The 25602-nt window shown below is 37.6% G+C and overlaps 1 protein-coding gene and 1 long non-coding RNA gene across 6 annotated transcripts in view; one reads left to right on the forward strand and one right to left on the reverse strand.

Annotated features, from left to right (window-relative positions):
• Positions 1-307: 307 nt before the first annotated feature.
• col18a1b (collagen type XVIII alpha 1 chain b) overlaps positions 308-25602 on the forward strand; it is a 71790-nt gene continuing 46495 nt past the window's right edge. For 2 of the 5 annotated variants that reach the window (XM_062997641.1, XM_062997643.1), the window contains exons 1-9: positions 308-709; positions 12054-12595; positions 13111-13200; positions 14917-14967; positions 15113-15197; positions 16679-16767; positions 19657-19750; positions 22059-22174; positions 24000-24197. In XM_062997641.1, coding sequence (XP_062853711.1) covers positions 412-709; positions 12054-12595; positions 13111-13200; positions 14917-14967; positions 15113-15197; positions 16679-16767; positions 19657-19750; positions 22059-22174; positions 24000-24197 — 1563 coding nt within the window. In that variant the 5' untranslated portion in view covers positions 308-411. Of the gene's footprint in view, positions 710-1075; positions 1313-12053; positions 12596-13110; positions 13201-14916; positions 14968-15112; positions 15198-16678; positions 16768-19656; positions 19751-22058; positions 22175-23999; positions 24198-25602 lie in introns of those variants that run through there. The other 3 variants (XM_062997642.1, XM_062997644.1, XM_062997645.1) reach the window with 3 other exon arrangements.
• On the reverse strand, positions 11678-17586 carry LOC134317011 (uncharacterized). The gene is made up of 3 exons (XR_010013159.1): positions 17342-17586; positions 13124-13174; positions 11678-11929 (listed from the first exon to the last, which is right to left on the reverse strand). It is a non-coding gene; the product is annotated as an uncharacterized LOC134317011 (long non-coding RNA).

Below are 25602 nucleotides of genomic sequence, written 5' to 3' on the forward strand. Positions count from 1 at the left end.
GTAGCAATAAGCATGCCACATAGTTGGTATCAGTTAAGAGTTAAAAAGTTATTTAACAATGTTTTAGATTAAATAACACAAAAACAATTATCTTCCAAAGAATGCTTTGGGAGAATGTGTAGCACCATGAGCAGTACATCTGTGTTCTCACTGCAGACACTGGTCCTACTGTGAGATGCATATTAACACTGCAATAGGAGGTGTGGTCCAGAAAGGGTGGGAACAAAGTTTACATCCCATTATAGTGGGCTTGTCTCTTTTCACCCTGCCCTCTTTCTCTTATTCTGGCATTTTGGAGGAGGGAGGAAGTGCAGGACTTACACTGGCATTGTGGACTTGGAGGTTTTGCAGAGCTTCTGAAAGAAGGTTTTGAATGACTAAGACTTTGCAAGGACTGGTGCAAAGTCAGAGATGAGACTGTGGCAGGGCTTCACCTTGGTTGTGCTCTGCACAGCACCCCTGAATGCCTGGTTATGGGAATCTGATTCAAACCCTACAAAGACCCTAACTGTGGACAATGATACTTCAACAAGGGGAGAAACCCCTAAAAAAGAGGATGTATCTGAGGTGGGAGAAGAAATAATCAATGTTGCCAGAGGGATCAAGAATTCTGTGCAGAACTGGGAGGAGAGTCCAACTAGTCATGCCAGTTTGCTTTCTGATGAGATGGCACCAGGAGTTCCAAAGACGCTGGAACCTACCAAGACGGGTAATGACAAGTTTTCTGTCAAGAGGTTAGATTCTGACTCAGATAGGGAAGCATCCTTGGGTGATGGTTCTTCAGGGTTAAGCTCAGGGTTTGCTATGGATTTAAATCTGGAAAGAACTTCAACAACCACCAACATAATGGAGGCTACTGAAAACAGCACTAAAGCATTAAGTTCAGTAAATGCCTTTGATACCAACTCTGCCCAAACCAGTTTTGTACCACTGGACTCCTCTAGATGCTTGTCAAGGGGTTCTGATTGGCCTTTTTGCTCTTCTGGGGGTTCTCTGGGCTTCTCTTTGCCCAACTTTCTAAACCACACCAGAGTGGAAGATGTGGTAGCCCTGCTACATGAGTGGGTGTGGCTGCTGAAGTCAGGTTGCCACCATGGGTTGGAATGGTTTTTTTGCCTCCTGGTGACACCAGAATGCCAGCAGCCCTCGGATCAGGCTCATGTGTTTCTGCTGCCCTGCCGCAGCTTCTGTGAAGTTCTGCTGGACAGCTGCTGGATGGTCTTGCAGGAGAGGGGTCTGCCGGTGGCCTGCCACACCCTCCCTGAGGGACCAGACCCTGAACAGCCATGTCTGGTTGTTGGCAATCACAAAGGTAAAATGGCTAGTTTAAATGCATCTAAGAGCCAAGATGTATTTAGAAGTGGTACCACCTGACTTGTTGGTGTGTGTTGTTTATTAAGCTGCAACTCCTGCAGGATCAATAGTTGCTCTGCTCTGCCTATGCTTTGCCAGGGCTCAGGATGACATTCACTAGAGGTGTGACGCTAACCCATACAGTCTGTCTATTCTTTACTTGGTTAATCTATGCATGCTTGCATGGCTTTTTGTAGCTCTGTAAAAATCACCTTCATTTTGTCGTGTTGCTAATTTTACATTTTCCTAACTTTTTCATTTTGCTCCTCAAAGCAGTGGTAGCTTAACTGTGAGGTTTCTGTGTTAGCTGTAAGATCTACCAAAGAGACTTTACATGTGTTATGGGTGATTACAGTTGCCAAATAAATATTGATGTTATTGATATTGATGTTCGTTGCTGGTGTGTTTGTGGGTGGAAATGAACAGTATTGAAAGTAGGGTATTTAGTGCAGCATGATGTGGACTAAGACATGACATATATGTTTGTAAGCTAATAACAGGCTAAGCTAACCATAGATACACTGTATGGACAAAAGCATGTCCATGACACCTGACCATGAGCCTGTCTGACATTACATTTCAAAACCATGAGCATTAATATAGGGCTGGTTTTGTAGTGCAGCTGTAACAGCCTCCACTATTCTGACAATTCTTACCGCAAAACTCTGACAAATGTCTGTGAGAATTTGTGCCTATTCAGCCAGATATTTTTTCAGGTACTGATGTTAAACAAGAAGACCTAGCTTACAATTATTGTTTCTGTTTAGGCTCTGTGCGTGAAATGTTATTGGATTTATGTAAGATATTTGAATTAAGTGTTACTTGTATCTATCAATTGAATTTATGTGTCACTAGATAATTTACTGGCCACTTTATTAGAAACTAATAACACAAAATATAATAGTGGGTTGCATTCAGAACAGCCTTCACTATTTGTGGCATGGATTTTACAAAGTGCTGAAAACATTCCTATGATATTTGGTCAATGTTGACATAGCTGCTTCACATAAATGCTGCGGATTTGTCGTCCGCACAGTCATGCTGCGAAATCCTCTTTTTATACCTAATTCGAGAGGTGCTCTGTTGAATTTAGATCTGGTAACTGGGGAGCCCATTAATGTACACTAATCATACTGTTCAGGAGTGATTATTTAAGTTACCAATGCCTTTCCCTTAGCTAAAACCATACTAGCCATCCTTTTTTTTTACATCTCTGATCTAAAAGACATTTAGACCCACAGAACTGCTGCTTACTGGATGTTTTTGCTTGTTCCTCTCTTCATTCTGCTTAAACTCTAGTAACTGACCTGTATGAAAAAAGTGATATAGTTTAGCAGTTTTTGTCACATTTAATCCAGCCCATCATAGTCACTCATATTACATTTTTACCCACAAAGTTGAATCAGTTCATCTGGACACAAGTTTGTTGTAGAGATACGTTTCGTCACTCAATCCGAATGACTTCTTCAAGTCATTCGGATTGAGTGACGAAACGTATCTCTACAACAAACTTGTGTCCAGATGAACTGATTCAACTTTGTGGAATTGTGTACCTGGATTATTGAGCATGCATCAACAGATACATTTTTACCAATTCTGATTAACTGAAGCTTTTGGCGTGTCTTCGTCTAGATGTATGCATTGTGCTGCTGTTACATGACTGAGTGGTTAGATGGAATTACTTAAAATATTTTTTTAAAAAGGTGAATTACTTAAAATAAGAAGCTGTTTAAAGTGGCTGCTGAGTTTATGTAACCACTTATTATGACTGGTTGATTACTTTTATTTTAATAATGTTTTTTCTGTTAATGCTCAATCCTGCATATTAACTAAAGCCAGTTTTATTTTAATACGATTTTCTATACAAGTGATTTTAGAGTTACTAAATACTTTATGTTTATCTTCAATACATCTTTATACAATGCAGCAGAAATTTGGTAAAAAGTAAAAAAGTAAAAAACACAGAATTAGTGTAACTAACCTGTATTTTAAATAAATGCCACCCAGTACATTTGCCTTTTGGGTTAATGCCTCAGAGTTTTGCTTAGAAAAACTTAATCTAATGTAATCTAATCTAATAGGGCAGAGAAAAAAGTAGAAAATAAACACAACTTTAGGGTGGCTAACCAAGGTCAAACAATACTGTCTCTAAAACTCCACAAACAGTATGTAACTAATAACAAAATACAAAATTGCCAAAGTAATAAGAAATTAAGAAAAGAATCAGACCATGATCCACAGCCCAAACTGGAGAGAGAGTACAGGGAGGGGTTAGAGGTGGAATGAGAACTGTCACCAGTGAACCAGTGTGATAAGAGAAAAAACTCGGCTACAAAGAGAAAGAGCAGAACAGCCACTTAACCTACTGATGCTACTTGCATCCAGTATGGATTTGTGTGTCATGGTAGCCGTCATGCTACCCTTAGAAGCAGCTCACATCCAGGACAGCTTCTCCATGATGGCAAAAAGGGCAAGAGCCAAAATAGTGTCACATGGCAGTCTGGGTTCTTGGAAAGAAAATAAAGAATGCCAACATTTGTGCTGACAGAAAAGAGAGAGGGAAAGACAGGTAAACAGAAAAGCAAGCAAATATCTGGCAATGAGGCTGGGATTTTAAGTAACTCCTCCAGCTTAATTAATGCTTAATGAGACTGATTAAAGGAACTGGCACTCTCGTACATCTACGCCACTATTCCCCCAATGTGGGCATAATTTTGTAATCCCCTGCCAAGCTATAGGCAAGTGGGCCTGTTACTTGTACTCTCTTGATGACATACTGCCATCCATACTGTCATTTTTTGATTGTTGTTCCTGCCTCATTTCATTCCCTTTTGGTGGTTGGGCTACTGGAGGCCTGACAAAAAGCTATATATTGATGTTGTAGGTGTATCTAAACATTGTTTTTATAATACTGGCTCTTACAATCATTGGAGCACCCGTAATCACAATAATTTTAATCAACAAACTATACAACATAAATGCAGTAGGTAAATCATGTAGGGCACACATACTGAGGGAAATGACCTAATTTCCCTTAATGGAGCATTACTTCCGTTCCAGTGCTGAAAACGTCCAAGGCCACGCTCTACTTTTAATGCTATTTTCCCACAATAGGGTTAGTACTATTTTTTATACTTCCTTTCTTCAGCAGTTTTCCTCTCTAGAGGGCCATCATGTGTTTGTGTCAAACTGAGCATTGACACGGCAGATTGTGAACTGAATGAACTGGTGCATCTAAAATTATACATGTGGGATACATTTTCAATCTGTAAAATCCGTAAAATCTTACTTCACACCAGAGATAGGACATTCTTTGTGAAATTGGTATGTAAAATGGGCTCAGACTTAAGATGCTGTTAGATGTTGGACTTTGTACACTGAATATACTGTCTTAAATGTATTTATATTTTGTGAAAATGCAGTTGTGTAAAAAAGGTTCCTAAATTACTCTATTTTTTGCATATTTGTTACACTTACATGTTTCAGATTATCAGAGTACTTTTAACATTAGACAAAGCTGACCCAAGTAAACACAAAATACTTATTTAAATTATGATTTTATTGATTGTATGAAACATGTTGTTCAGCCCTACCTGGCTTGTGTGGAAAAAGTTCAAAAATTAATATTTGAATAACTGTTTATTTTGTTATTGTTTGTTATTGCAACATCTGACTGGCTATGAACCATGTTATAATTTAGAATTGGATTAGTTGATGCATAAACTAGCTGGTACACTGCTATGGTTTGTGCTTCTTTCATGTTTTTATTATTTACTATGCTGGACAATCCAAAAGCCACCAAAACAAGTACAACTTTAAACTTCATGTAAAGTCAATTCAGTTATTAATTTCACCGCTGTCTAGAGTCTGGGGTGGTATGCTCATTTCTATGAGAAATCTTGCTTTTGATTTTAATCCTAAATATCAAAATCAATAATTGCCTTATTATTATAATTGCAGTGGCAGGAGCCTAATAACAAAGCTCATTTAGTCTACAAATTGCAGAATATTTGAACAAAAGCAGATGAACTCCTGACATGGCAGGCTACAGTTTCTTATCTGACATATTTTGTATGTGGGAATCAATCGTTGTCTTCCCTCGCCCCTCTGGCTGGAATTTCCCCTGTTTTTTCCCAAAGGGAGTTAAAACTGTTTGAGTGTTTTTGCTTGAACAATAGGGCAGTCTGGGATGCTGCGAAGGCTGCACTTATCCATGCTAGAAAATCAGAGTGGGCACTTAGAAAAGGCCTTTCATTGTGCCTCTTCGGAACAAATGGCTTCACTGCATGCTGGGTTCAACAAGGCCCCCACTGACCAGACAGCTAGGCAGAGGAAACACGAAAAGGCTTCATTCATGACATAGACCAGCTTTTTCTTCGCATGTCTCATTACATATTGCAAATTAGTTGATAACTAAAAGAGGTGATTGTAAAATGTCAGATTAAAAATCATTTTCACTCTAAAGTGAGGGGGTACAGCATAATAGATGTATGCTTGTACTTGTTAAAGCTTGTGACTGAGGAACAACTGTAGATTTTTATTAATTACAGTAGTAATTCATTTTTGCTAAATAAAGATACATGTGACAGAACAGGTACATGGTGTGAAGGGCATAAGATTTATCCACAGATTAAGATCAGCAACATGGTTTTGGTTTTGGGAGACGATATATCTGATGTCTCATTGTCCAAACAATTTTAAATGAAAAGGAATGTTTAATGTAATGCACCTTCTATATTTCCACTCATTTTAGTAGTAGAACTTTATTGTCACTATAACTTTACAAACTTTGACCTGATATTAATCTTTTGCATATTTTTTTCTTTTCTGGTTGATGACAACAGGGCTCATTAACTGCACTTGACACTGACCACAAAACATATAATAAATAAATTAGCCCATCTGTTTCTCTAGATACTTCTTTCCTAGTCATTAATGGAAAGGGAGCCCCACTAGAACAAGGAAATAGATATTATTTGGGTGGTGGATTTGTAATATGCTAATATACAAATTTCAGGTGTTGTTTGGATTTTTATGTTTTAAAACGGCTTTATTCTGGTCAGGGTTGGGGTGGATCTGGCTTTCCCAAAATCACTGGGCACAATGCAATAACACACACCAATTCATTGCAGGGCTTTGGGAATCCCTCCCCTTCACCCCTAGACATAGCCAATCAAGTCTGTATGTAGATGCCTGACTGGCCAACAGCAATCTAGGGGATTTAAACCCTGGATCCCAGCTGTAGTGGTCTAGCGTAATTTATGGCTGCAACACCCATGCTTTCTTGTTGAAAATTTTAAACACCCTAATGTCAGTGCTGGGAGAACAAGTGTACTCTAACAAACATATATAAGTTATATAATATATGTGTCTAATTCAGAATGCTTTATAAACTGACAACTAAATAAAAGAAGAGGATTAACACACAAATAGAATAGCTGTACTTTGTAACTGTACAATGTGTGCTAAGAGAGTATGTGTACAAATTGCTTCTGCTTCTGAATTGCATAAGGAAACTAATGCACTAATAATGCGCTAACAATGGTGACGTTACCTAGTCTGTTTTTATTCTTGGCATTAGAGTTTAGTGCTTTGCCCTTCACTCATCTTTCAAAAAATGCATGTTCTCATGGAATCTCTGAATTTGAATTCATAGCCATGGTGTGTCTATTTGAAAGTAAACTATTTCATCCTTATGATGTCTCTGAATAGGTATAAATAACCATGAAGCAAAAGTTCAGAATTTTGGTTTAAAGTTAAAGTTTTACTTAGTTACATTTAGCATTTGAATTATTGGTCTATAGCCTTAAATTAGCATTTTGCACATATTATTGTACTCTGTCAGATTATGCAATGACAAAAACAAAACATGATTTTTTTTCTTTTTAAAATTAGAATAACAATAGCACTGTGGGATTAAATAATATATGGCAAAAAAATACATATTAAAAAAATTTTAAACATGTGTTGCATACATAGTACAGTGGTAAGGATCTACAAAGTTTGTGTCAGATATCTAAAAAAGTAGTAGGGCTTGTTGATTCATTCATTATTTTAGCAGCTCATTATTTTGATTAGTTGTCAAATCTGGCCTTTTTTACTTAGCCTTACATTTCTCTTACAGTTCTCTGACACTATTGTAATAAATACACAAGTTTTGTGAATTTAATCAATACACTTTAATAAATTCCTGTCGTTTTTTGTAGTGTTTTCCTCTCAATGTAGTTGTATCAAATTAATCACATTTCACTTCCTCTACTGCTGCTGACCTCTACTCCTGACCAAGAAAGGTCATGACTAACACACGCCTCCTCTGACGTGTGCAGTAGCCGACTGTTTCTTTTCACCTGCATGAGGTAGATTCATATGGTGAAGTTCATATCAGTATAATCTAAGAAGACTTACACACTGATCTTCATGATCCTCTGTCTCATTGTGCAGACGCTATCGTTCAGCCAGCAGAAGTCCTAATTGCAGCAGTTATGAGGAATCCCCTCTGTCAGTCCCACCGCAGACTAGCCAATCATTGTCTGTATAGGTGCCTGGCCTGCTGGTAGCAGAGCTGAGATTAAAACTTACAACTTTGAGATGTCAGCTCTGGTGTGATAGCATGATTAACCACTGTGCCATCCAAGTGGCACCTGTGAAACTGAACGTAAATTGATGAATCACGTCTAATACCTGTATATAACTATCAGTCCTGTCATAAATGTAAGCAAAGTGTAAAACATTCACAATCATTTTTCAGTGAGGTTCAGCTTAACTTTCCCTGCAAGCTACCCACCACTCAAGGTCTTAAGGATACAGGGAAAATCCTGGGATACACTAAGCTACATTTATCTTTTTTCCTGACCCTCTCAAGAGGTTTAGATTTTGCTGTAATCTGTAACCAGCCCTCCCTTTTTCTTACAGTCGCTGAGAGGAATGGGATACATACTGCAGTTGGTCTGGCTCTGTTCCACTCTTCCAGGTGGCAGGCCTCTTGAGACACTGTGTGAGTGAATATGGGGAGGTGGGATACAAGTGCAAGCAGACACATCTGGAGTAAATAATGGATGACTTGTATTCTCATAATCCTTCAAATTTAAAACAGTGTGAAGCTCTGTGACAGTAAAGCACAAGAATGTAGTGAATGTTTGCTAAAGGATTTAATAACTATGGATAATTGAGGATTTTTTTTTTTTTTTTTGCAGTGCAGAAAATCAGATCAGTCTAAACTGCTGCTGTGGTGGAAACTGAAACTGGACATCCTGTTCCCACAGTTGAGCGAGTTCAGCTCATTTGGGAATTCAATATTGCTAACTTATGGTCACTGCTAGCTACAATTTAGACATTGGAATTTATTGCTCTGGGTAAAGTTTTGTTTGGTCTACCCACCTCTTATTGATTCACATACCCCTTCAAACTCCTTCTCCCAGAATCTATGATCATTTCAGTTCATCTATGTTTCCTAAAAATCCTATATAAGTTAAAACAAGTGCTAGTTAAACAAGCTTAGCCATTAAAGGCTATTGCATTATCTGAGAAAGCATATACCAATGAGGATGAACAAAAACCTCTGAACGCTGTTGTGCTTTAAAGTTTGATTTAATTTTTGTTGGTTTGTTTTTATGCATTTTCTCCCCTTTTTCTACCGACGTTCTAGTGTGTCCAATTGCCCAATTTTGTCATGCTTCCTATCCACTAATGCCAGCCCTGGCTCTGATTGAGGAGAACAAAGCTAACCCATGCCCCCTCCGACACGTGGGCAGCAGCCGTATGCATTTTGTCACCTACAACTGTCGAGATCAGCTGCAGACCAGCCCTGTGTACAGAGAGACACATCCTGATCCACACTCTCTCCCCGTCTCTGTGCAGGCACCATCAATCAGTCAGCAGAGGTCATAGTTGCATCAGTCATGAGAGAGTCCCTATCCGGCTCAGTACCCCACCCCTATATGAACAACAGGCCAATCTTGGTTCATGTGGCTGCTCAGTCCAGCCGGCAGACAGAGCTGAGACTCAATACTATGTTTTCGAGATCCCAGCTCTGGTGTGCTAGCATGTGGTTTTTACCGCTGTGCCACCTGAGCGGCGTAAGTTTGATTTAATTTTAAAATATTTTGGTGCAAATTGCTTTAACACTATTGCTATAAGTTGCATACTTTGTAGTTGTGCCACTACAGTGTTTTCTGCATTGTGAAAATTCCAGTTTCACATTGCGACATAAATTGAATATAGGCAGGAATGAAGGGTTTAGATTTGTATTTGTTTAAATGTTGATTCTCAAATTATGTGTACATAAATCTAAATTAGAACATTTTTAGGCCCTTTCTAGGAGCATAGAGGACCCTGGCGGTTGCCCTCTGCTCTCTATTCAATTTGTGTCGGGACATGAATTGTTCAATTAAAGAAGACCCTTTGTCTCCCAATAAAAATTTTGTCCCCCAATAAAATGTTATTGATCAATGGTCCAGCTATAAATTTACAGAGGACCAAGTGTCAAAAATAGTCTAATGAGAGACCAATTTGTTCCACCTATTGTCAGTACTTGATGATGCTGTAGAGTAAGGCTTTGTTGCAGCACACAGGTTTGTAGTATGTGTGTAGTTCCTTGGGGGGCGGGGAAGGTGGTGCTGGATTATGCTCCATCTATTGTTTCTGTGTTTTTTACTGCATTTGGTTAGTCTAAGTGTTTTAGGAAGAACAGGTACTGTGTTGGGCTTGCTATGGGCTTGTTTATCGGTACTTGTGCCTATTGGAAGTGTTGCTCCCTCTGCTATATTCAGTAAAGCTGTTGTTATTAAACTTCAGATCTTTACTTTGTCCAATCTATCTACTCCCACATTACAATATGATTATATGATTTGCTTGAGAAATGGGCTATTTTGTTAAGGTGTCAACACTTTCTTTGCTGTTTGCTTGTTACATTTCTAAGGCTGAACTATCAAGTTAGTTTTTGTTTCTTAAGTTTTTTTTTAGTACTTTAAGAGATGGCAATGCAGTTGGTAGTGCTGTCACCTACAGTGAGATGGTTCTGGGTTTGATTCCCAAGTGGAGTCGTCCAGGTCCTTTCTGTGTGGAGTTTGCATGGTCTCCCCATTTCTAAATGGTTCTGTGTCCTTCCACAGTCTAAAGCCATGCAAGTGAGGTAAATTGGAGATACAAAATTGCCTGTGACTGTGTTTGATAGTAAACTTGAACTGATATAAAACATGACCTTACAATCCTAATAAACAAACAATAAACCCTTAAGAGAGGACACAGTAAACTAATCTGGGGAGGGGGGGTCAGGGGTCTAAGGTCATGGTTTGTTACCGCTATAGAGTAATGTTAATTGAACAAATAGCTGAAAGATGTTTAGATTTACTTTACCTTAAGACTTGCTTTTAACAACTTTTTTTTTATTTTAGTTAAAAGTAATAGTAATAATTATGACAAAAAAAACTAAATCAGATTTTATTAGTTTTATCAGATTTGTTTGTATTTTTAGATTTGTTTGTATTTTTAGGCAAAGTATGTGTTCAATTATTTAGTCACTAAAGTCAAGAGTATGGGCAAAGAGCTGTCATGGGTATAAAACAATTTAGTTTCAGTTTTAAAGAAACCTAAATTTTATTTATGGAAAGTATTTAAGTCAAATACAGGCTCAGATTTGTCATACATAGTGCATACTATTACAACTATTTACAGGGAAGAATTGCAAAGCCATTTAATCTAGTTAGGTTTTCTAAATCATTTTTATTAAAAAAAAATCTAAATAACACAATTGCATGTATAGATTTCTGTTTTTCAAATATAATATAGATGTTCTCTGAAAACTTTCATGCTTACCCATTGTCTTGATCCTACTCATCATTTTTTTGCATCCGGTTCTGTATGACTTCTAATTAAAATTGTTGTTTAGTACTTAAAATGTACATACTCCATCATTTTAATGGCCTTCCCAGGCAGAGTTGCAGTTGTATCTTAAACTTTCAGATTATATAGACGGTATTTCATGGAATGCAGGAACTCATTCCTGGTCTTGTTTTGTCAGCTTATTGCTCTTAATCATGCTGTTTTGGCATGTTCTCCATTAAACTCTGGGGCCATTCAGCAGTGTATTTACATTGGAATCACATGACACTTCACTTTGCACAGAAGATTTAATTTAACTGATTATGTAAAGTCTGAATGCAAGTGTTGCACCAGAACCTTTCTAAATAATGTTAATGGGTGTAAATATTTATGCAGGGCACTATTGGATCGTCTATATGTATACAGAAAAGTTATATTGTCTCCTAGCAAAATGAAAGATGAGAAACCAATATTCAGTAATATAATATAATAGAATACCATAGAATACAATAGAATGGCTTTATTTGTCATATAAACATGCACAGTACAATAAAATTCTTTCTTTGCATATCCCAGCTTGTCTGGAAGCTGGGGTCAGAGAGCAGGGTCAGGCATTGTACGGCACCCCTGGAGCCAAGACGGTTAGGGGCCTTGCTCAAGGGCCCAACAGCAGTTGCATGGCAGAGCTGGAACTCCAACTCTTAACCTTTTAGTTGATAGCCCAAAGCTCTTTCCACTGTCCACAGTCACTGATTTGCTGCAGGAATAGTAATGCATTAAATGCAGCTACAATTTTTAGCAATAATCACTGCACTGTTTTTATAATAATTATGTTTAAGTCATTAACCAGCTAACCATCTTAATGTTTTCTTTTCTTTCAGAAGAAAGTGGAGTTTCTTTGCTGCAGCTAATCAAAAACCCCCCACCTAAACACATCACTTTTGAACAAGGCCCTGATAACCATCCTGTCTATTTGTTCAGTGGCAAAGGAGGCACAGTGCAGCCAGCCCAAGCCCACCTGCCCAGTCAATTCTACCGGGACTTTTCACTGATGTTTCAGCTCAAACCTACATCAAAGGATGCAGGTGTAATCTTTGCTATCACAGATTCCCAGCAAAAAGTCATGCATGTGGGAGTAAAGCTATCACCAGTAGAAGGCAACACCAGGAAGGTCAAGTTCTACTACACAGAACCGGGTGTTGATAAATCTGTAGAAGTAGCAAGTTTTGAAGTGCCGTACAATCCTGGGGAATGGAGACGCTATTCCGTAGCTTTGAACCTCGACCAAATCTCCTTCTTTGAAGACTGTGACTCAGAGCCCACGGTTGTGCCCTTCACACGTTCACAAAAGGATATTAATCTAAATCAGGGCTCTAAGATCTCTGTGGGGCAAGGTGAAGCGACTGATCCTGACAAATATAAGGTATGCTTTGCAAACACATACAGAGCTGTTAGCCCTAGTATTTGTTTACAATTTAGCTATGATTATATAGCTAAACTTAATGTATACTCTATATATCTCAATGTTTACTCATTATACTGCATAAGTCCTACTAGCATCTCTGTCTGGTAAACCTGCTTTTCTCTGAAACCATGGTGTCGTGCTGGTTAAATTTTCTGAGTGGTCACAGATAGACAGAACCCTATCCCTATTCTATCCACCTTCTCCTTTATTTGTTTCTTTGTTTATGTTATATTGGCCACCTTATTTTTTGTGATTGTCCCTTTTTGCTATTTGCTCTTTAGCCACACTGTTGTTCCACCTAGATTACAACATTTGCGCTGGGGTTCTATTTTAATTCTTTAGGTGTGTCCAACCCAGTTGGAATATTACCCTAAAATAATTAAACACATGATTTTACTTTCGAATAGCTTAACTAAAAATATCAATTATCCTTTGTCTCTGTGTGTGTGTGTGTGTGTGCATGTATTTCATAGGGATATATCTCACAGTTGAAGTTAGTGGGAAACCCGAGGGCAGCTGAGCGCCGATGTGATGAAGCTGTTGATGAAGACGACGAAGATTATGTAAGTCTTACATAAAACAAAGGGACTTTATAAAAGCAAAATGTTGTATAAGCCCCTTGTATAAATTAATCCAAACATGCTGCATCTCTACAGTAACCTTTGAACAGTAATTTTATTCTACTGTATAATAGTAATCTTTTAGAATGATTGTTTTAGTTCTAATTAATGTTACATTTAAATAAGTATCCTACTACTAGTGTTATTACTAATCTACAACCCCAAATCAGAAAACTTGGGACCATATAAAAAAGTATGTTTTCTGTGTTTTATGTTTTGTCTGATAAACGTCATTTCATTTATTAATATACATCCATTTCTGCATTTCCAGCCTGCAATACATTTCAAAAAAAGTTGGGATGGTAAAGCATTTACCACTTTGTATCATGGCTTTTCTATCTCACAACACTTAACAGATGTTTTGGCACTGAAGATACAAAGCAATGAAGTTTCAGCTGTTATTTTGTCCCATTCTTCCTGCAAGCATGTTTTAATGTGTGCAACAGTATAGGGTTGTCGTGGTTGCATCCTTGCAAAATTGTTCACAAAATCTTTATTGGTGCAGGCAGGCCAGTCCAGTACCCGTACCCTCTTCTTCTGCAGCCATGCCTTTGTAAAGTGTGCAGCATGTGGTTTTGTATGTTGAAAAATGCATGGACGTTCCTAGAAAAGATGTTTTCTTGAAGGCAGCATATGTTGCTCTAAGATCTCAATGTACTTTTCTGTATTAATGCTGCCGTCACAGAAGTGTAAATTACCTTTGCTGAGGGCACTGACCGTGACAGACCTTTTTTCAGACTTGTTGTTGATAACTAAATGGTCCTTTTCATATTGGTTCTGGAGCACATAGCATCCATTTCTCCCAAAAAGGAACTTTTTGAACTGATAAGACTGACCAAAATACACGTTTCTAATGTGTGATGGTCCATTACAGATGCCTCAGAGCCAAGAGAACTTGACGCCGCTACTAGACATGGTTAACATAATGCTTTTGTTGTGAATGTAATTCAGTATTGCAGTGGTTGACAAAGGTTTGCCAACGTAATCCTTGACCCATGTGGTTATATCAGCTATTGATGATGGGTCTTGATGCAGTGCCGTCTGAGGGATCAGAGATATGGGTGTTCATCTTGCGCCCTTGTCCTTTAGGCACTGAAATTCATCCAAATTTATTGAATGCTTTATTGATATAATGCATGGTAGATGGAGAAAATGGCAAATCTTTTCCAAGATTTCTTTAAAGAACATTGTTTTTAAACATTTAAATACATTTCTCACACATTTGTTGACAAACTGGAGATCTCTGCCCTTTTTTGGATACTGCTTTTGTACCAAATCAAAATTACAACCACCTCTTGTTATCACCTGTTTGAAATCACATCATCATTTTTTTTTCTTACTTCTATACTAGCCCTGAATTTTCCCCACCCCAAATTTTTTGGAATGTGTCGCAGGCCTGAAATGCAGGAATGGCTGTACATAAAAAAATGAAATGTTAACTAGACAAAACATAAAATATGTTGGGTTCATACTTCCTGCAATAAAAAAAAAGTACATGTAATTTACCAGAGGTGCTTGACTGGCCTGCCTGCAGTGAAGATTGCACAAAGAATTACAAGGAACAATATATGGCAAAAGAAATGTCAAGCACAAATGAAAGAAAATTCACAATTTGCCCATTTGACACTAAAGACTTCCTTTTTTTTTCTTTGATTCCAGGATTCAGGAGATTATGGGAGTGGTTTAGAGTCAGTAACACAGAGCGGAATGGTGACTATTCTTTAACATTACATTTCAGTTGCCTATTTCTTTGTTTTTAATTTAAGAATACATAAAACATAAGCACACTAAATCCCTTTCTGCCAAATATCTGTTTCTACAACATTATAAAACCCTAATTATATGGTAATTTTAGGGTCCTTCCTCTGTGTTTCAACCACTACCTCTACCTTCAGTTTCATCATCTGGCAAAGACAGTCCAGACATAGATGAAGAAACTGGTAAGTTTGTTTTCCTCCAAATAAAAGGTGGAATTATTCATATTTATCAGGGTTAGTAGTTTTGGAAAGGAAGGAACACACTCTTGATAGGGTGCCAATCTATTCTGACCTTTTTCTTTTTTTTTTTTTTTTTTTTTTTTGAGAATAGCAAACTAACAGAAGTTATCATCTTTATTATCTTTATAAGCTTTATACAGTTTTAATAGGATATACTGTACTTGGCACCCTTTAACTTAAACTTTTGGTAATGTATATAAATTTAAGTGAAATATAAAATAAGGTCTCTCAGTAAACAGAGAAAAAAATTACCTAATGCAAACAAGCACACTGAATGGTCAGCCCACTGCCTCAGTACTTGGTGGAACAAACCTTTGTCTTGATATCTTCTAATAAGAAATTTTTGTAATGCTAACAAGCTTCTGACCCCTGTAATGCTGACCTCTCTCTTCTTTGCCCATTCTTCTTCTGCACAAGCTTTCAGCTCACTGAGGTTTAAGGGTTTTCAAGCTGCAACTGCTGTCCTTAAATCCCACCAAAGATTTTCTACAGGATTTAAATCTGGACACTGAGAGGGTCACTACAGGATATTAAACTCTAAGATGATTCATTAGCCAAGTTTTGGTAAAATTTGAAGTGTGCTTGGGATCATAGTCTTGCTGCGAAGTCTAATTATCACCACAATTCAGTTTGACCACAGAAGACATAACATCTCTCCTGAAAATGCCTTCGTATTTCTGTGAATTCATGATGCCAATCACATGACATTTAAGTTTATTAAACTTCTTTTTAGAGATAAATTGGGTTAGCTTGACTGCATGCTTTCAAATGAACATGGAACAGTGTTATCTTGCCAGAGTAAAAAAGAAAACCCAAGCTCTCATCTAATGCCAACAGCAATATTTTTCTATATGGTCAGTTATTATCCACTAACCACTATAAACAATGTCTGCCACAAAATGTGTCTCTGTTCAGTCAAGCAAACTTAAAAAATCATATTTAATATGGCCCTGCATTTGGATTTTCTTCCCGACCTTGGGAAGAGACCACTCAGAGCAGTTGCAAAAAATCATTAAAATACCAAGATGCCAATGATATAAATGTCACTTTTTTTAACTGTAACGGAATCTCACAGTTGGCTTGGGAACATCTGGGGCTCGCACAGAAAAAATGATCTCAGTATGCTGGCACCACATTTGCCAAAAGAACATAAATGTCCTATAAAGCTTTCGGGACAGTATTTAAAGGACATATAAGGCAAAAGGTAAATGATTTCAATAACAATAACTTCAGAATAATATTACATTTTTGTGTTGTTTTGTTTATGCAGAATTACTTTTTATCTAGATGTTTAGGCAACTGTTAATAACAATGACAATTTCTTACATAGTTCACAAATGTTACTTGAAAATTAAGTAGACGTATTCTAAGTTTTGTTTTATGCCTATTTAACATACAATATGTTTTATTAAAACTTTCTCTAGGCTCTAAAGAAGAAAAGGAGGACAAAGCATCAACAGTAAGCCAAGGGAGTAGAGGCCCAACAGGGCCGAAGAACGAGTTTAACAACCAGGTCAGAAACAAAAAAAAAGAAATGCCCTACCTAATTCACAGCTGTAAAAATTGCGCCAAGATGCGTGGAATGAGCCATTTCCCGTGTAATATGCAATTTGCTGTGTAGTTCAAAATTTAAAGGTTGCGTTTAGCGATTTACCATTTTTCCTTCGCATTGCGTTCAAGTGCCTCACATTCAGAGGCGATTTAACCTGCCTGTGGGCCCAGGGGCTACGGCTGGTTGTGGGCCCCCACGTATAGTTTTCATAAAATCAGTACACAACGCAAAACAACAGAGTTCAGTGGCGTAACTAGGAGCTCATGGGCCCCAGTGCAAAAAATTATTTTGGGCCCCTATATATACATATACAGTATATACTATATATATAGGTCTAGCAACGTTAAGCAGGTTACACAGATTCCCAAAATCCCTTGCTGTGCACTCACTGTATATTGTGATTACATTTACTCTGATATTTCATTGTCTTTTAGTTATTTTAATATTTTACTTAACGAAAATATTGTCGTGTTTTTACTTTCGCGGCACTTTACCGCTAGCATTAGCCACTTGCTACTGTAGAGGGTCGGCTCACCTAGCCGCTGTCTGGTGGGGATGCATGGGTCTTTTGCTGTGCGGTGGTGGAGGTGTGTGAATAAACACACACAACAGGGTAAAGTCACTTTAACTGTTTAGTTAGGACTTCAATGAGCGTTACAGCACTTTAGACCACCTAGCTCCAGAACCCAAACTTCCATGCTGGGACCATACGGCGAGTCTCATATACAAAACCAGAGCGGTAGAGAGAACAGAGTGGCGACACTCCCATAGGGAACCGTTGGAAAGGGGGCGGGACATATTTTCTGCGCAGCTTCCGGGTTGTGGAGCTCTGTATAGTTCCAAACATCCCATAGAGCCCCATTCATTTCCACTACTTATCAAACATTTTTAGCTGTTTGTTGCTTTGTTTTAAACAAAATAATGAATTTGATGTCATTAATATACTTAATACTGTTATTGTTTAGCATTTGCTCAGCACTAAATGTTACATGTTTATCTTAATTAATAGGTATAACTGAATTTAGCTTAGTCAGCTAAGCTAAATTATTGACACGAGTCTTTTCACCTAAAATTGATTAATTAAAAGTTGATTAATCAAGAGTCTTGTTACAGAAATGATAATAAAACATCAGAGCCATAATAAATCATGCTACTTTTACTTTCATACTTAAGTACATTTGAAGGTAAATTTAGTTTAGTACTTTAGTGGAGGTATTTTTACTTTTACTACTACTTTTACTGGAGTAATATGTTACCTTGGATATCTCTACTTCAACTCAACTACATGGTTTGTGTACCTTGTCCACCACTTACATTAGACAAAATGAACTAGTGCATATTAATTATGAATTAATTCATGTATTACATGTAGGAATAAATTATTACTTACTCATGAAATAGATGAATGAATGCTATGTCATGTACATGCACTATAATGTTACAGGTACGGTAGTGTATTTATGAACCTGTTCATTCAGTGCAGGTAAACCTTATGAATCCAGCCACATGGCTTAGTGTTTAACCAAAATGATTATTATTATGAATCCTCAGGAAAGTGAAGGGAGATTAGTTTATGTAAAAAACAAAACATCAAAAACTGTTTAAACTACTTAATGATATCGCATTATGTAATGTATGCTAATATAATGTACTGTGTTAACAAGAACGACCTATTAAGTCATTATAAACATCAATTCTCCACTTTATATACCAAATTGACATTAAAGCAGATGCAGTAAATGTAAAGGCAGTTGAAAATACCCAGAAATTGTACAAATGTTTATTATTTACTGTTTAATATTTCATTCACTGCTGCCTGTCCCATATGAGAACATGACAGCGCCGGGTTTGTTTGGAACTATTGGAGGGTTACATGAACCACGTGACCGCGTGGCGGCGAGATCAAGGAGTGTCGCAACTCTCTCTATCTACGGCTCTGACTAGCTCTAATGTTCACATTGCTTAATTGAAACCACCAATCAGAATTACAGCAGCTCGTTACAGTTTATCTGGCCAATCAACAGTCAGAAATATAAATAACGTGTAAATGATTTACAAAATCATTGGTTTGTAAGCTTACCCATTCTTATAACCAAAAGAACTAACAAAATAAATAAAAAATAAAACAGCCAACCCGGGGCCCTCAATTATTCTGGGCCCCTGGGCTGAAGCCCAGGTAAGCTCATGCATTAAATCGCCCCTGCTCACATTTACTGGTTAATTTGCAATATGAGGCAGTCCTAGTGTAACAGACTTTTCTGGGGTGTAGTGTTGTATTGAGTGCATTTTGTCCAATAGAAAAGTGTGCTTCTCTACACATATGATCATCTCTCTGCAGTTGGTGATGCACCTCAAAAGAACAAGTCAATAAAGTATTATGCTCCCAGTAAGCATCTCCGCTAACTCTAAATCCTACCGCAATTAAAAAATTGGTTAGTCAAAATGTCCAAGGTGTCAAAGTGTAAAGCAGCTACAAACACTACGCGGGTAACTGACTTTGGAAAACTCCCAAACACTTCTGTGGACGCAGAGGAGAGTTTGTCAAAACACGGACAAGAGTTTTTGTCTTTAAGACAGATCCTCACACCGTTGCTGAATGTTCTAGGTTTACATTAAACTATTAAAGTAGGCTGTGCTGTGTATTGTAGCTTAAATTTATTCTGTCATTAAATTTATGAGTGTAATTTATTGACTGCTGTAAAATGTGGCACTTTTCTATAAAAATCTGTGAAATCTGTGATTTTTGAAAAACGAGGTCCATGAAATTAATAGGGCCCTAGTTATGACACAACATATGGTGTGTGTACGGTATGTGTGACATTACTCTAATACTGTTTATAATAATTTTAGGGTGCTGCTACTGTGCTACAACCACTACCTCTACCTCCTGTATCATCATCCAGCAAATACAAGCTGGACACAGATGAATCTCTGGAAGAAAGAGGTATGTATCACAATAAGATTCTTCTGGGTCTACTTGGTTAGTCTGTTTTTAGATTGATTTATTAGTACTAATAATCCAGTAATGTTTTCAATTAATAAAAGGTGCAATTTAAGCTGATTTAGGTTTTTATTTATATATAATTAATTTTTACCCATTTGCTTTCACAAGGCAGGTGCACGCTTTGGACAGTGTGCCTGTTGCAGGGCAGTCACTCTGATAAGAACTGAATCATTTTAAAATAATTTTTAACAGTAGTTAAAAAATTTTACATTGATGAACAAAACCACTAATTTTAATGACCTAAAACAAATATAAAACCAAGAACTTACACATCACTGTAGTAAAGATATAATTTTACACCACACCGCTAATTTTCGTTAATTTAAGTTTTAATGCCCTCTTGTGACCATGATGTGACAGTGCATCCTCACTTTGCTAAATTATGTGGGTAAAAGTAGGTGGAGATAAATAATGGGCTTTAATATAAAGTGCTCCCTCCTTGCACCTATTATTGATTTATTCTCCAGTTCACTGACTCAAGATTGATATATTACAGTCATTTAAAGGGTATTCAGTAGAGTTAAGTTCAAGCCTCTGTGCAGGCCACTGAGGTTTCTGAACACCAAAGCTGTCAAACCAAGATTTCATGGACCTTATTTTGTGTTCAATATGACATTTATGTAGTAAATGAAAAGGGGTGTTTTCCTAATTGTTGACACAATGTTGAAAACATATAATTAATTTACCCCACACAGATTATTGACATAAAATTGCCATACACTTAAAAATATTTGAAACGGTTTCTAAAGTATGTTAATCTAAATAAGAAGAATATAGCCATACACCGACCAGGCACTAACAGATAAAGTGAATAACAGTGAATTATATCTTCATCTCAGCACCTGTTAGTGAGTGGGAAATATTAGGCAGCAAGTAAACCCTTTATTATTCTCAAAGTTGATGTGTTAGAAGCAGGAAAAATGGGCAAGCATAAGAATTTGAGCGAGATTGACAAGGGCCAAATTGTGATGGCTAGACGACCGGGTCAGAGCATCTCTAAAACTGCAGCTCTTGTGGGGTGTTCCCAGTGTATCTATCAAAAGTGGTCCAAGGAATGAACAGTGGTAAACTGGCAACAGGGTCATGGGCGGCCAACGCTCATTGATGCACATGGGGAGCAAAGGCTGTACTTAACAAGTACCACCTACCTAAGCATTGTTGTGCAAGACCATGTACACACTGTCATGGAAACGGTATTCCCTGATGGTTGTGGCCTCGTTCAACAGAATAATGCTCCCTGCCACAAAGCAAGAATGGTTCTGGAATGGTTTAAGGAGCACAACAACGAGTTTGAGGTGTTGACCTGGCCTCCAAATTCCCCAGATCTCAATACAATCAAGCACAATCAAGCACACCTTCAGGGGTCTAGTGGAGTCCATGCCCAGACGGGTCAGGGCTGTTTTGGCAGCAAAAGGGGGACCAACACAATATTAGATAGATGGTCATAATGTTATACCTGATCGGTGTATCTGCCCGTGTTATACTAAAGTTAAGAAACAGTTTCAGGATTTAATTGAGCCCTATTTCCCAGTGGGGGAATGTTAAAGGACTAAGAGATTTAGTGATGACAGGCAGAGACTATGCACATTATGATCTATTTTCAAAAAAGTTGGCAAAAGGAATATTTTAAATACTGTACATGGCGATGACCAAATCATAAATAACATATTTCATATTTTTACTAACCTTCTAATTTTTGTACACCGACTTGTGTATGTCCATTTATGCCGATAGCAAAATTTGTCTGGATGGTCAGAAATTATTAGCAAGCACCTATAGATCAGGTCTTTGTCCACAAAATTTAAGGCTGAAATGGCTTATATGTCACTTAAAGGTTTGTATATTTTTTATTGTAAATGCATCTCAAAGTTGGGTTGGGAACAACTGGGTATCATCTAAGAAATGTTATGAATTCATCATAAGAAATAATTATGGTTAATTGGTAATTTAGGTATTTTTGGAGTTTATATATTTTTTTTCCTGCAACTGTAAACAGCATTGTTGTGCTGTTTAAACATCTGAGTATCTTACCATCTTTAAAATAAGATTGCAGACCCACCGTTTTACTAAGCACAAAAAAGTCTTCTACCTGTTACTTGGTTCTAACAGAGTTTCAGCAGATTTGTATCCTTGGACTGTTGTTTACTTAAACTAGACTAGGGAAATGTTTATTGTAAGTCGCTCTGGATGATATAATATATTTGTCTATATTATTGATAAGCAGTATGTTAAAACATTGTTTCTCCAGAAACTACTATAAAGAAGGATGACAAATCATCAACAGTAAGCCAAGCTGGTATGGGACCAACAGGGCCGAAGAATGAGTCCAAGACCCAGGACCTATCAGATGAGTGTGGAGAAAAGGTATATGAATGACCATATGGTCAAAAGTATGTGAACTCTCTAATCTACTTCATATTGAGTTTAGGTGTTGCAGATTGTTATCAGATGTTTAATATCAGTTCTATATAATCAATTATATTCTTTAGACTTTGTCTTGACCTCAACCCCACTAAACAATTTTGTTCTAAATTGGAACAGGAACTGTAAGACAGTACATTAGTGAATGATCTAAAAAAAAAAAATTAACATTAACACAAACAATCCTAAATTTGTGTAAAGCATGCTAAAGCTGAAGTAGAGTAAGGGTAAGTTGGAAATGCCATGCAGTCAAGCCAGAAAGTCTGCTCACCCCTTTCACCTTCTCCACGTTATATTACGTTACAGACAAAAATCTGTACACACCCTTAGCCTAATACTTGGTTGATGCACCTTTGGCAGCAATTACAGCTTCGAGGTGTCTTGGGAAAGAAGCTATGAGCTTGGCACACTTGTTTCTGGACATTTTTGCCCATTCCTCTTAACATATCCCCGCAAGCTCAGTCAGGCTGGATGGGGAGCGCCGGTACACAGCCATTTTCAGCTCCTTCCACAGATGTTTGATTGGATTCAGTGGCTGGCCCACTCAAGGACATTCACAGACTTTCTCCGAAGCCACTCCTTTGTTCTCTTGGCAGTGTGCTTCGGGTCGTTGTCATGTTGGAAGGTAAACCCTCACATCAGTCTGAGGTCCAGAGCACTCTGGAGCAGGTTTTCTTCAAGGATCTCGGTATACTTAGCTGCATTCATCTTTCCCTCTATCAGGACTAGTCGCCCCGGTCCCACTACTGAAAAACATCCCCACATCATGATGCTGCCACTGCCATGCTTCACTGTAGGGATGACATTAGCCAGGTGATGAGCGGTGCCTGGTTTCCTCCAGACGTGACTCTTGGTATTCAGGCCAAAAACTTCAATTATGGTTTAATCAGACCAGAGAGAGCAATATCAGTGAAAACAAAATGCACCTCAGCTCACTTTTGGGTGTCATGTCAAAGGGTGTGCACACTTGTGTACAAATGATATTTTACATTTAGATTTTTTATAAATTAGCATAAATGTCTAAAAACCTGCTTTCACTTTGTCATTGTGGGTTATTTTGTGTAGACTTTTATGACAAAAAATTTACTAACTTCATCTATTATAGAATGAGTCTGTAATGTAATAAAACGTGGAGAAGGTGAAAGGGGTGTGCAGACTTTACGGCTTGACTGTATTTGACCTCACTTTGCCAGTAACACAGCACTTGGTATTCTCATATATCGTAAAGTTGAGAAATACAAAGCAGAGGGATTAGAGATCAGAGGACTGAGCTGGCCATGGCAAAAGCTTGATTTTTTTTTATTCAGTAAATCATTTTTGTGTTGATCTGGACATATGTTTTGGATCACTGTCTTTCTGGAAGATCCGATGATTCACAATTTTAGTTTCTTGGCAGAGGCTAAAAGATTTAGATTTAAAATTCCCTGACATGATGATGCCATGTACCCTAACAAGGTTCCTAGGGTCTAAGAAGGAAAAACATAGAGGTGGCATCTGATGGTGTATAAAAGACTTGGTGACTCCAAGATGCTATTTTTTCTGTAACTCTTCAACAGTGAACACGGGGAGAACAAGCAAACATTCCACACAGAAAGGACACAGACCGCTCCACCTGGGAATCCCACCCAAGACCTTCTTGCTAGCTTTATTTTAATTGAATGTTTTTTTAGCAAATTAATACATATAGTGTGTCTGTAACTTAGATTAAATTCAGATAATGATGCAAGAGCAAAAATAACATTTTAATAAATGAGTAATAATTTTTTAGGTTAATTCTCGCTCAAGTTGTCCTGGTCCCAAAGGAGATCCTGGGCCTCCAGGACCCCCAGGACAACCTGGTCCTCCAGGTCCAGCAACAGAACTAGTTAAGACTGTTGAAGGAAATGTGGTGGAGCGTGTAGAGGGACCACCGGGACCAGTAGAGATTCCAGGTCCACAAGGACCTCCTGGCCCAAAGGGAGATAAAGTAAGTTATTTCTTATTGTACTCACTACTTGGCAAAAATGTTTAAATGACTTAGATTATGGCTTTGTTGTCCTAAACACAGTAAATAAGAATAAAAGAAAAAGAAAGAAAAGAAAAAATGGACTAAAAGAAAAAAACTCCCTTAAAATTACAGGAAAAACCTTGAGAGGAACCAGACTCAGCAGGGACCATCCTTCTTGGGTAGCCTGGAGGATACTTTAAATAAATAGGATTTACACAAATCATACAAACACAGAATTAAAATGAAGTAAAAGTTATAACTAGCAATAAATAAATAGATAAATAAATAAATAATAATAGAGTTATTATTCAGTCCAGTCTGTAATAAAGTCTGTAGTGAGTTCTTGATATTCTTGGTGCAAACACGCCAGGTACCGTCACATCCGGCAGGAGCAGCATTGTTGGCACAGCGATCTCAACTTCATTCCTTAACCTCGGGCGAGTAAACAGGTTTCCATCAGAACGACCTTGGGGTAAAACAACAGAAAATGTAGTTAAAAATTTAAAATGTGAGTTGAGTAAAATATCAGTTTTACAGAGAGTTTTAGACTCTGGCAGCCCTAATTATTACAGCATAACTAAAAGGGAGAGCGAGCGGTTAACAAGATCATGAAGGCTTTCACAGGACATCAGCGCCCACCTACGCACCACCATCAAACCTGAGTGATCGGACAAGAGAGGCAGAACGACAGCAACCCAACATCCCTGATCACTAGTTTCTATGACCAAGAACCCCAAAGCTCTGCACATTTGTCTATACTAATCAAAAGCCTGAGAAAATAATTATCTGTGAAGGTATTTATCTTTATGATCACGAAAAACAGCTGAGCAACAAATTTCTTAGACAGGTGTTTACAAACTTACAAAAGCTTCTTAAACTGTTAAGAATAGAAATGACTAAGTAATGAAAAAACATGAATGGACATCTTTACCAGCAGCAGTCAGCAAGACAGCAACGTGGCTATGGCCACATAAATAAAAAACAACATGAGATTACAATGGGAGAGCCTTTCCTTGGGACATCTTTAAATGTTTAAGTCTTGTAGGTAAAAGACTGGACAGATTTTTACAAAAAGAAGAGTCAGTGTTGTTTCACTTAATATTAATGACTTTCAACAGTTAATGAGTAGTTTAAATGTGTGTTTAATGTGGGACCAAATATCCTCTACATGGGTTAAATCGGGACTGTGACTAGGCCAAAACTTGAGCTTAATGTACTTGTCCTTAAGACCTTTCTGACCATTTTTTGCATTTTTTCCTAAACTCCAAAGCATTAATTGAGTTTTCACAATAAAGCAGCTCATTAGTAAAAGACTCCCCATACCATGACACACCTACCTCCATGCTTAATGGTAGTACAGATGCTTTAACAGTTGTATTTCTCA

The sequence above is a fragment of the Trichomycterus rosablanca genome, chromosome 6 (genome assembly GCF_030014385.1).
Source record: "Trichomycterus rosablanca isolate fTriRos1 chromosome 6, fTriRos1.hap1, whole genome shotgun sequence".
Classification (NCBI taxonomy): Eukaryota; Metazoa; Chordata; class Actinopteri; order Siluriformes; family Trichomycteridae; genus Trichomycterus; species Trichomycterus rosablanca.